Raw genomic sequence first — 10,884 nt, forward strand, 5'->3', positions numbered from 1 at the left:
ATTATAACCAGGGGCAACAGTTACAGATCACGTTCGTCTGCAGACTGTCTGAACCAGACAAACCAGTCTGGGAGTTTCACCCAGAGACTTATCATTTACCCATGTTCTTATTGTTCCATATAATTCACAAAGTTACATGTGTGTCTTTATAATGTTAATGCATTTAATTGAATCATCATTAATACATGTGCCAAAAAAAATAAAATAAACCATAAAGTCTGCAGTCAGAGAAAACAAGAGAATAAATGTGGAGGTTGTGGTGAGGTGTATACATCCATACATCTGTATATATTTATATCTATTGACATATATTTCAACAGATTCCAGGAACAACATGTGAGATCTCTGTCCGGAAAAGCACAGTCCTAGGAACAGATAAGAAACCCTCAGGTTCTCAGGCTTCTGGTAGAGGACCCGAGTGTGGAGAAGACACAAGACCGCCCAAGTGGGCAAGTGGGGGATTTAAAAAAATGTTTTGAATGGAGCACACCAGTTTACTTTACTGACAGATGTCGTGGCTCATCTTTGTATATGACATAAGCAGTCATTTGTGGTGATGGCCTGGTCTGATACAGATACTGCTATCACAGCCTTGAATATCTGATACCAACATCAGTCCAATAAAGTTACACTCTTCTGTTCTGCCTTTTTATTTATTTATTTATTTATTTATTTAATAAATCTTAAAGACCACACAGCTTATATGATTACTACAGCATGCATATCCCTCACTCACATTCTGGTTACATGACATTGTTGGCACACACCTCTCTTTATATAGCCTGTGTTTAGTGAAGCATTTATAGATTATCTTTGGGAGTGGCTCATCATGTGCTTTATGATTTTATGTTTTCTGATATCCAGCCCAGTGATTCTGATCAGTCCCTGACCAATAAATTGCTAAATGTTGTTTCAGTTCATGCCTAGTATATTTATGTCATACAGGCAAGGTGGAGAAGGAAAAAGACAAGAGAAAGCACAAAGATTAGTGAACATTTTGGACCTTGGTTAAGTTACTCTTAAAGGCAAACTGCTTTTAATACAAGTACACAAAGTATTCATGCATTGTGTGCTGATTTTGTAGAAGAGCTGGCCGCCAATTCAAATACATTAGATATATAATTGCCTTCACCATCAATATAAAAACGTTATATATTGATATAATGTTTATGCATTGTACACACACAGCTTGAGGCCCGACACACAATTCCGCTGAATATTGCCTCAAATACCTGAGTTTGTCACACAAACCTGGCAACCCTGTCTTTAGCTCAGCTTCTTCTTTGCGGAGGAAAACAAAGCCAGTCAACATTGAAAGTCGGAAAAATTAGCATCGGGAATCGTCGCCGTCACACTAACTACAACTGTGAAACAGACGAGCAGAGTTACATCTAACAGTACGGTAAGTTTTCACAGTCTGTGTGGTGAGGTGAACATTTCTGTCCGCTGTTTATGTCCGCCCTGCTAAAAAAATACGCTAGAAGCGTCAGAAGAACTCGTCTATTTGCTGGAGAGAGAACGCTGCCCTCAACGCAGGCTACAACAGGTCTCAATGGTCGTTGGTGGCTTTTGTGTCAGTGTAAAAAATCCCTCTGTGCTCATTCGAGCTGTGAGTGTCACGACAACAGCGAACGTCTGTTTTTTGAGTAGCTGGAGTGAAGCTAACGTTAGCTAAACAAGTGCTACTGCTGGTCTGTGCTCGGTTCCTGTGAATCGTTAGCTTTTGACTTAGCTTTGTCCATCATTAGCTCTGTCATGAGGCCAAACGGGTTAACACAAACCTGTGGTCAGCTGTTACTGCAGCGTTTAGTTAGTTAACAGAGTAGTCCTTTGTTCCGCAGACTCAAATACTCGTACATATTAGTAGCATATCTGTTTTAACAACAGGCTAAACGAGCTTAGTGTTTGACACAATGACAGTTGAATAATGTGCTTGTCTACTGATGTTTATGTAAGGGTTAAGGCTTGATGTTGTCCATCTCTGTTGTGAGACTGAAAATAACCATATTCTCAACATATGCTCTATTCTTTTGGCAGTGACACGTTTGATGGTCCATCAACCCCACTAATGATTCATTAGCATTAAGCTACTTCGAGTAAGTATCAAAATACACATCATTGAATGATTAAGTTCTAAAATGTGAATGATTTCTGGGTTAATTGTTCATCTATGACAGTAAACTGACATTTTACATAACGGATTGACAAAAATAAGAGATAGGATTCAACATAAAAATACAATCATGAGTTGCAATGTACTGTCAGCATTGATTAAGGTCTTGATGCATGTGTTGTATAATTTATTTATAATTGTTTTGTGGCTTGGAATTTATTTAAAACGACACAATGTAGGATTTGCTCTTGAGTTCCCTTTACAATTGGTAAACAGTATTGTTTGTTACAACTGTCATAAAATAGTGTAAAACAATCTGCACTTACTAGTCCAACAGTAACACTCGGTTGAGTATCCCTTCGCCATCGGGATGAAAACGAATGCCAGCAAGTGAAAGCTGGACCAATATTCTTCCTTGTCCAGCCTCTTATTATATCACTCTCCTTAGCCCTCTTCACTTTTTGTACTGCCTCTGACATGAGATCCACTCGTTTAATAGTTCCACCTGTGCAATATCGTTTGCTATATCATTCGGAGGGTTATAGTTCTCTTTGTGGCATGGACCCAAAACTAGTTCGGCAATGCAGACCTGCTCATGCTTTGACAGGTGTTCCATTCACCCTATTGTAAGTGGATATACTAATCAAAACAATCTCTGAGACATTATTTTGAAAGTTGAAATCCTACATCGTCTTGCCTAGAATTGGATCATGATCAATTGTTAAAAGTTAAAATACTTGTCTGGAGTTTGACATGCACATATGGCAAACTGTCTGGGTGAGACGTGTTCACAACAGTGGGGACCCTAGAGGTTTCAGGCAAGGGGGCAGGTGGGCTTGAACATACAGGATGTAGGTCACTTGTCCATTTATAGGATCCATTTATAGGATTCTCTTGCTGCATTCCCACATGAGCTCACTCACACATTATCCGGAGATTAGACAATTTAGCTGGCTCTCTTGAGAAGAGTGACATTTTTGCATTCAAACATACAGACTCTCCACACACAGGAGAATCTCAGGGTCTGAAAGCCCCAGAAGTGTGTTTGTATATTTGTGCTTGTGTGTTACGAGCCCACAATAATCATAATTTTGCTTAATCCTCAGTACTTCCTAAGGATGGCTAGTTGTGGGGAGGTCGACCACTCTGTTAGCTCACTTCCGTCCAGCAAGAAAGGCAGCAGTAGTGGTGGTGGAAGTGGAAACAGTGCTGATGCATCATGCTCGGGCTCCAGCACTTCATCTCCAGCTCTGTCTGTACCGGAGTGTGCCATCTGTCTCCAGAGCTGCGTTCACCCAGTCCAACTGCCATGCCATCATGTCTTCTGTTTCCTGTGTGTGAAAGGAGCATCTTGGCAGAGCAAACGCTGCGCTCTCTGCAGACAGGAGGTACCCGATGATTTCCTAGAAAGGCCCACACTTCTCTCTCCAGAGGAGCTGAAAGCATCGGCGGGAGGTCGCGGTGGCGCCGCCAGTGATCATGCTTGGTATTATGAGGGTCGTAATGGTTGGTGGCAGTATGATGAGCGAACCAGCCGCGAGCTTGAGGACGCTTTCTCCAAGGGCAAAAAAACAGCAGAAATGTTGATTGCTGGTTTTTTGTATGTAGCTGATTTGGAGAACATGGTGCAGTACCGGCGCAATGAGCATGGTCGTAGACGCAAGATGAAGAGGGACATTTTAGATATCCCAAAGAAAGGAGTCGCAGGACTGCGTTTGGACACTGAGGGTGTTACTGGAGCCATTGGGGCAGTGGGCCGTGAAAACTCTGCTGATGGGGCTGACACCACACTAGCAGGTGTACAACAGCAGGTCACAGGTATTCCATCTGTGGTTACAGCCCCTTTAGCTACTGCCAGACCTCCAACCTCTCTTGGGGGTCAGCCTGGCACCAGCGCCAGCCCCTCTCTGGAGGATGCTCTCTCACAGCTTCAGATCAGTCCCAGGCCCACTATCTCTCATGAGCGGTCAGAGGCTGGGGAAGGAGAGGAAGAAGAGGAGGAGGAAGAGGAGGAGGCCTCACCCTCCAGGTCCTCTGATCCTCACACATCTGTGGACGAGTCTGGCTCTGGAGATTGGAGTGACGATGAGGAAGAGGGGAATGATGAGGAGGAGGAGGGGGGAGACGAAGAGCACGTAGAGCTGTTGGAGGATAGGCCAAGGAGGCAAAGACTGAATCCAGAGGACAGAGCCCCCCCTGGTGCAGAGTCCGCCTCTCCCTCTTCCTCATCCAGTAGCAGTGGAAGGTCCAGAATGCCTGATGGCCAGTGTACAGTGACTGAAGTGTGAAGTCGTTCCATTCCACTAATTTATTCCTGACTTTATGTTGTCTTTTACTCAGTCACAGATCGGATGTGGGCAGATGGCTTGGTACATGGAAAATTACACGAATAAAACAAACTAAACTAACCATGTTTTTATGTAAAGAACTAAATTTTAGCAATCAAGTCGTATGGCTCACAACGATCTGTGCGTATCTGTATGACTTGTGTATACCCAACCACTCCAGTAGATTAAATGTTGGGTTTTATGTTCAAGCACTGAGCATTATAGTAGTAAAACACGAGGTGCTGCTTTGCAAACATGCAGATGAACATGCAGTGTGTTGCTTTTAACCATTTAATCTCGGTTACACAATTCTCCACATAGGATTCATGGGAGATTGGTGTAACAGACTTACCATGGTGTTTGCCTGCCATCAGTCTGCTCAAATTCAGTCTCTCAGTTGTAGACATATCAAGTCTGAACGTTTTACATCCCAGATAAGTGCAGCTTTAAAGAGTAAAGGGATCTGCTAATCTGCTTCTGCAAAACCTTGTGGTTTTAAATTTATGATCTAATACTCGGAGGGCTTGTCACAGATTTGTGATGTGCAGGGAAAGAAGACGTACACCAGGATGTTACTCCTGGAAATGGAACTGTGTCATTTTACATTATTGTGAACGGCAGCATTCCAATCATCTACAGTTTAACTCTCTCAGCTAACATAGTACACAGAGGGGCTTGTTGGAGCTCAAGTCACCTGACCAGTGTCGGAAATAATTGAATCGTTGGTGAACATGCATAAATAGTTTCTCTACTTCAGATTTATCTAATTTTGTAATTTTTCCTTTGGAGTTCCCAAACAACTCTTAATAAAAATGTGTTTTTTCAGAGCTGATTGTGATTTGAAGGTTGATTACACAGGTGAAAAAAAGAAATTCAAGAACTAGTTGATACTCTCAAGCGGCCTGGGTAATTCAATTTTATTCCTTGTGTTTTACCACATAGTCCTGTAACTCCGGAGCCCACGGGCAGATTACACCTGCACCTGTTTGTCTTAAATTTCAGAAAAGCCAATGTAAAGATTATGAAACCAGTTTGAACTGAATGTGCATAATAGGTGTACATATCAAATTTACTCGATCTTTTCCCAGCTTATAATAATTGGCATTTCAATGTGAAGTATCAGTGCTTTTCTTTGAAAACTGTTGAAGGCTCCGGACCTTATTAGTATTCTTATGGTCACTAAAGTATTGTCAATTGGTGTGTCTAAAGTTTTGTGGTTTGTGTGTGTTTGAAGAGAGAGTTATTTAGACACTAATGGAGTGGCAAGATGTTGGAAGTGGATAATTTTCAGTTTAAGTAAATGTTTTTAATTTGTTGTTTTTTTTTCCATTTCTTACGGTTGTGAATTATTTTACTTTTGATGTCAAAGGCAGTAGAAGAAAAACATGTCTGCAATAAGGTCACCCTGCAGAAAAATTCAACTTATGTTTTTTTTTTATTTCTTACATGCTTACATCATCCGCTTTTAGACTTCTCACTCTGAAAATTAAAGTTTGTGTACGTTTTTGCTTGGCAAGTTTTTTTGTTACATGGTTTGTAATTTAAGAATAAATTGTGACATTCTTCATCCTAAAAGGATATTTTTGTGCTCCTGTCTCATTGGTTGAGGGACTAAACATTTATATCGTCATACTAGAAACTGATTAATACGTTAGGAAGTTAAAAGAAAGATGCCTTCAATGAGCCCGACACCACAGCATCGTCTTTGTTCTTTAGAAACTAGAGTATATGAATTGATATCATTGACATAGTCAGTGTTAAATATTGTGATCACATCGACAATTCAGACTATGACTGACTGTCTGGCCAGGAAACATGAACTCTAGAAGAGGAACAGGAGATAAAGGCGTTCCAGAGACTTGTTCCGTTTTTGTCATTTGTACACATTTGTGTGTCTGATGCTTAATTTGCTTAATGTGTTTCAGTAAGTTTCTCATTAATGGATCAGACCCACTGTGAATGGCTAGAAAATCTGGAAAATAGTTCTGTAAAAACATCCCAGTAGAACATAACAGTGGAGGTGGTTGAGTCAAGCATGACACATCACAAGCACAGGAATGTGAATCTGTACTAACCTACAAAACTGAGCTAAAAAGGAAAGGACTGCAGCAGTATTAACACTCATATGTCATCCTGCAGACAGACGTTGCCGCCTCATGATTGTTATACCTCATCAGTATCGACAGTATCTGTATGCCGCTATCTTTCTGCTTCAGGAAGGCTCAGCCAGCTCTGACCTAATCATTGACATAATCACACTTCCAGAGGACCTGAAGGTAAAAAATAGAATTAATTTGCTCAATAGAAAGTTTTATGAGACAAGGAATATCCTTTACTATAGATCATTGTTGTCCTCCATACCAAAAAAATGGACAAAGCACTAAAGATTATAGCCACAGGATGATGCAGCATATTTACAGCTTCTTCTCATTAATATACTATTACTGAGGGGAAAATGTTAACAAAAAAGTCCTCGTGCACTATCAGTCAACACAGTAATGATGAAAAAGTATGCCACCACGTATCAAGTTCTGTCATTTTTTGTGATTAACATTATTGCAAAATCCAGTTTCTGAAACACCCAAAGGAAGAGGGCGGCCTACTAAAATCTGACCAAAAATGCCAAACATTTCAAGTATCACTGCGTCTTAGCACCTACACTTGAGCAGGCACAATATCCCTTTAAAACGGTCATTTATGTTTGGACTTACTGGCCAGGGCCTGCAGGTTAGCCGGACCCCCCCACACTGTCCCAAATACTCCCATCTCAGTCTTGAGAGCCTCAGACAGAGGGAGCTCTCTCCCTGACAACACCACCTTCTTCACAGCCTGAATCACAGGCGCGGGTCCTTTTATATAAGTACCAAGCCACTTCTCAGCCTGTTCTAAATGACTCCCTGGAGCCTCCACTGTCTGGGCATCCTCCACGACTCCGTCTGCCAGTCCAATCTGTAATCCAAGTTTGGGATCCACCTTCAGAGCACCACCAAGGAGCTTTAATGCATTCTGACTTCCAACAATGCGGACAAGTCGGGCACCACCTCCCCAGCCTGGGACCAGTCCCATGTGTTTATGGACGAACTGGATCACACTGTCGGATGCCATTAACCTACAAGTGAGCATACATTCAATTATTAGTCCACTGTGCATGGAAGGTAAAGAGATTAATACATTGACACTGAAGTGCTTTCTTTTGTTCACTTTAACAAAAAGTCATTACCTGAAATCACAGGCGGTGGTGAGTTCTGCACCTCCTCCGAGAGCCCTCCCCTCCACCAAAGCAACAGAGATCAGAGGCAGCCTGCACCGAGAAACGTATTCTGTCACCATATTGTAAGGCATAATATATAAGAGCTGAACTACAGTCTTTTTCATCGAGCAAAGTTTCAGATGCAGGACCATACATCAACTGCACATCATCTAGCATTCCTATAAATAACCTCCTGACCGTTTCCTCCTCTTTTCATTCTCATTTTCCCCTTTCTTTACACTCCTACATAGGGTCGTGAAGGTGTCAGCGTTCCCCACAGCATAACTCATACTTTCACACATCTTTTCATGTCCATCCTTGCTAATGAATATCCAGACTGGTTTCTGCTGCTTTCACATTCTGCATTAAGTAGATTAGTACAGAGAAAAAAATGGAGTTTTACCTGAGTAGCCTTGTAAGAGTGTTCTGCATGAACATACTCATCTTCATCCCATCCTAAGAGGCGAAAGAAACATTATTGCATCCAAATCAACACATTTTAGTTCACACTGAAGACAAAAAATTTTGCAAGTACAGTAATTAAATCTGATTTGTGACAAGACACAACAAACCTATCTGCACAGGTTGCTTTGTTCATAATGTAGTCGTACCCACGTTTGTGCCACCACTTTCAAACACAATGCAGGAATAATGGCGGTGTATCATCTCTCTCTATCATCAAACTTGCAAATCGCAGAAGAAAAACTTGCAGTGGAGGAGACTCATATATATTTGTGTACTCCTTCATGGTACTGCAGCAAATACTTCCAATACTTCAGTCACTGTTGTTGTCAGGTGTTATGTTAAGAGTGACAAAAGACTATTTCAATTCAGATTTGAGCAACCAGTGCATTCAGAATGAGATGCATCTGAATCACCTCAAAATGTGTTTTTGAATCAGATGTAGGGGAGAACATTTTTTTAAATCCATTTAGTTTTTTGCTGATATCTGGATTTGCACAAAATCAAATTTACTACCTGTGGGTTTGATATCGCCCTGACAGCATTGAGGTCTGACCCAGAGCAGAAAGTCTCAGCAGCACCACAGAGAATGAGGCCTTTGCCATCTGTCCAGTTCTCCAGCTCGTTCACCCGTTCCTCCAGATCCACCATCATACCGCCTGCAAGGATGGCAGAGCTCTGTTTAAGCAAAGCAACAAACCGGGATGCAGAGTGAAGTGCTTTTGATGTGTGTCACTGCCTGATTTTTAAGTCCACACGAAAATCACATGTCTGTTTTTAAGAGTCTCCTAACCTGAGAGGGCGTTCATGCGAGATGGGTTGTTGACAGTCAGCACAGCTATGCCAGAGTCCTGTTTGAGCAGATCGATGGAGCCACCAGGAAAAGCCTGGAGCTTCTCTCTGATCTCTGCTTCGTTAAAGGCATGAACGCTGGAATAAACACCACTGCTACTCTGTCTCTGCAGCAACCTAAAAGGAACGTCATTTATGCATTACACAAATGTCTGCCTTCAGAGTAGATGCTTATGGGAACAGATGTGTACTTTATCAAGAGACAATATGCATTACTTGCAAAAACATCTCACATAACACTGGGCTCTCAATGACTAATTGTAACTATAAATCAGAATTATACTAGTTATCAAGTGCTAGCAAGTTCATTTTGTTGACTAGACTTGGTTGCATTTATGATTTGTGAACAAATTCTGGGTTCCACTCTGTACACTTGATGTTCCTTTATTTATGACTACATTTACTACACCCGGAGAGGTGATAAACAACATTGGCTGGACTTGTTTACCTGCCCCAGGCTCCACAGCCACTTCTGCTTTTGAGAATTTGCAGCATCACTGCACACATAGCCATCCTCCTCCTGCTGCTGCTGCGAAAAAATGTGAGCAAAAATAAGAGGCACAAATAAATTTGAAGAAAAGAAGCACAGTTACCGTTTTAGTCTTGTAAAACATGTGATAAAAATCCAAAGTCATCATAAACGAACACCTTTGACATTTTGTAAGAGCTGTGACCGTGATTTTTGCGGCAGATGTTTTCACAGCAGGAAAGTGTCTGAGGTCTAGAGTAAGTCATTATGTGCAAACAAACAAGGGTTGTGCTTCTTATCAAGTGAAGAAAAACTTTTAATTTGGTCACTCTATTGAGTAGGACATTTCTTAACACAAGACATTTATGAGTGGAAACTGAGTTTGCACTCGTGAGTAAGTGTCTGAGCCATGATTAAATACAAGTGCAAATACCTGGGAATTATAATCACAATAGATGCTCTCAAAACTGTTGCTACTATTAATAATACTATAATATGATAAAATTATTACTATTGTCTTAAGATCGACTAATCTGATAGTGCTTTAACACTCTGAGATCTCTGAGTCTGGTTCTGCCATAGCTTCCTTTATTTGTTGTTGTTGTTGTTTCTGTTTCAAACAAGTGCTTGAACTGTTGGGTTTCTCTTTCTCTCCAGAATATTGTATGGTCTCATTACTAAAATACCTTGAGGTAATACATGGTGTGATTAGTGATATTCAAACTGGATTTATTTTATTGAAGGCAAGTGAGGTAATGTTTAAAATGTAAAACTTAAAGAAATATCAAAGTATATATTAGACTCACCAGAAAAACAAATCTGATTATTACGGGTATGGCTTTTTTTTTTCTTCTTTTCTGATGATGTTCACTGTTCTGAACACGTAATGAAAATGTAATGTAGATAAACACAAAGTACTGAGTGTAACAGAGGAGATAAATCCCTGCTTTACTGCAGAGACTCCAGAGTTTATTTAATTTCTCACAAACGTGTAACCTATCGTCTGTTTCTCATCTTTACTACACTTTACAGCACAGTCGTGAGTCAACACAAGAAACACATTTAACAAAATGCCGACACTAACCTTTGGTGGCAGTCGTGTGGTGTTACTCTCAAATACGTCCCCCTGGAAACCGAAACTCTCCGGAAAAAAGGGTTCAGCCAGCCACACCCACACGATTGTTCTTCACGGTCTCCACAGGAGGGCGCCACATGATTTCACTTCATGCACAGAGACAATAGATACGTTTTTGGTAATAATATTATTTTTATTATTACGTAAACCATATTTAAATATACGAACGTGTAGAACAAAAAAGGAGAAGGATATAAAAAGCGTAATAAAAAAAATTAAATTAAGTATTGAGACATTATTAAAAAACAATTAAGAGAGCTTGGCTATTTTTCTAAG

At 40.8% G+C, this 10,884-nt stretch overlaps 2 protein-coding genes across 5 annotated transcripts; one reads left to right on the forward strand and one right to left on the reverse strand.

The window, feature by feature from the left end:
- Window positions 1–1,254: 1,254 nt before the first annotated feature.
- Window positions 1,255–6,018, forward strand: rnf146 (ring finger protein 146). The gene is made up of 3 exons (XM_058648219.1): window positions 1,255–1,402; window positions 2,038–2,096; window positions 3,220–6,018. The coding sequence occupies exon 3, from the start codon at window positions 3,232–3,234 to the stop codon at window positions 4,399–4,401; it is 1,170 nt and encodes a 389-aa protein (XP_058504202.1). The 5' UTR covers window positions 1,255–1,402; window positions 2,038–2,096; window positions 3,220–3,231; the 3' UTR covers window positions 4,402–6,018.
- A 946-nt stretch (window positions 6,019–6,964) lies between these two features.
- On the reverse strand, window positions 6,965–10,603 carry echdc1 (enoyl CoA hydratase domain containing 1). 4 transcript variants are annotated; one of them, XM_058648221.1, is made up of 7 exons: window positions 10,558–10,603; window positions 9,453–9,533; window positions 8,946–9,121; window positions 8,669–8,811; window positions 8,094–8,146; window positions 7,661–7,741; window positions 6,965–7,549 (listed from the first exon to the last, which is right to left on the reverse strand). In XM_058648221.1, the coding sequence occupies exons 2-7, from the start codon at window positions 9,515–9,517 to the stop codon at window positions 7,132–7,134; spliced, it is 936 nt and encodes a 311-aa protein (XP_058504204.1). In that variant the 5' UTR covers window positions 9,518–9,533; window positions 10,558–10,603; the 3' UTR covers window positions 6,965–7,131. The 4 variants fall into 4 exon arrangements, with proteins under 4 accessions (XP_058504204.1, XP_058504206.1, XP_058504205.1 ...); XM_058648223.1 differs by lacking the exon at window positions 10,558–10,603 and adding an exon at window positions 10,280–10,520 and having other exon boundaries at window positions 9,453–9,530; XM_058648222.1 differs by lacking the exon at window positions 10,558–10,603 and adding an exon at window positions 10,280–10,520.
- Window positions 10,604–10,884: the final 281 nt, after the last annotated feature.

The sequence above is a fragment of the Solea solea genome, chromosome 13 (assembly GCF_958295425.1).
Source record: "Solea solea chromosome 13, fSolSol10.1, whole genome shotgun sequence".
Taxonomy (NCBI): domain Eukaryota; kingdom Metazoa; phylum Chordata; class Actinopteri; order Pleuronectiformes; family Soleidae; genus Solea; species Solea solea.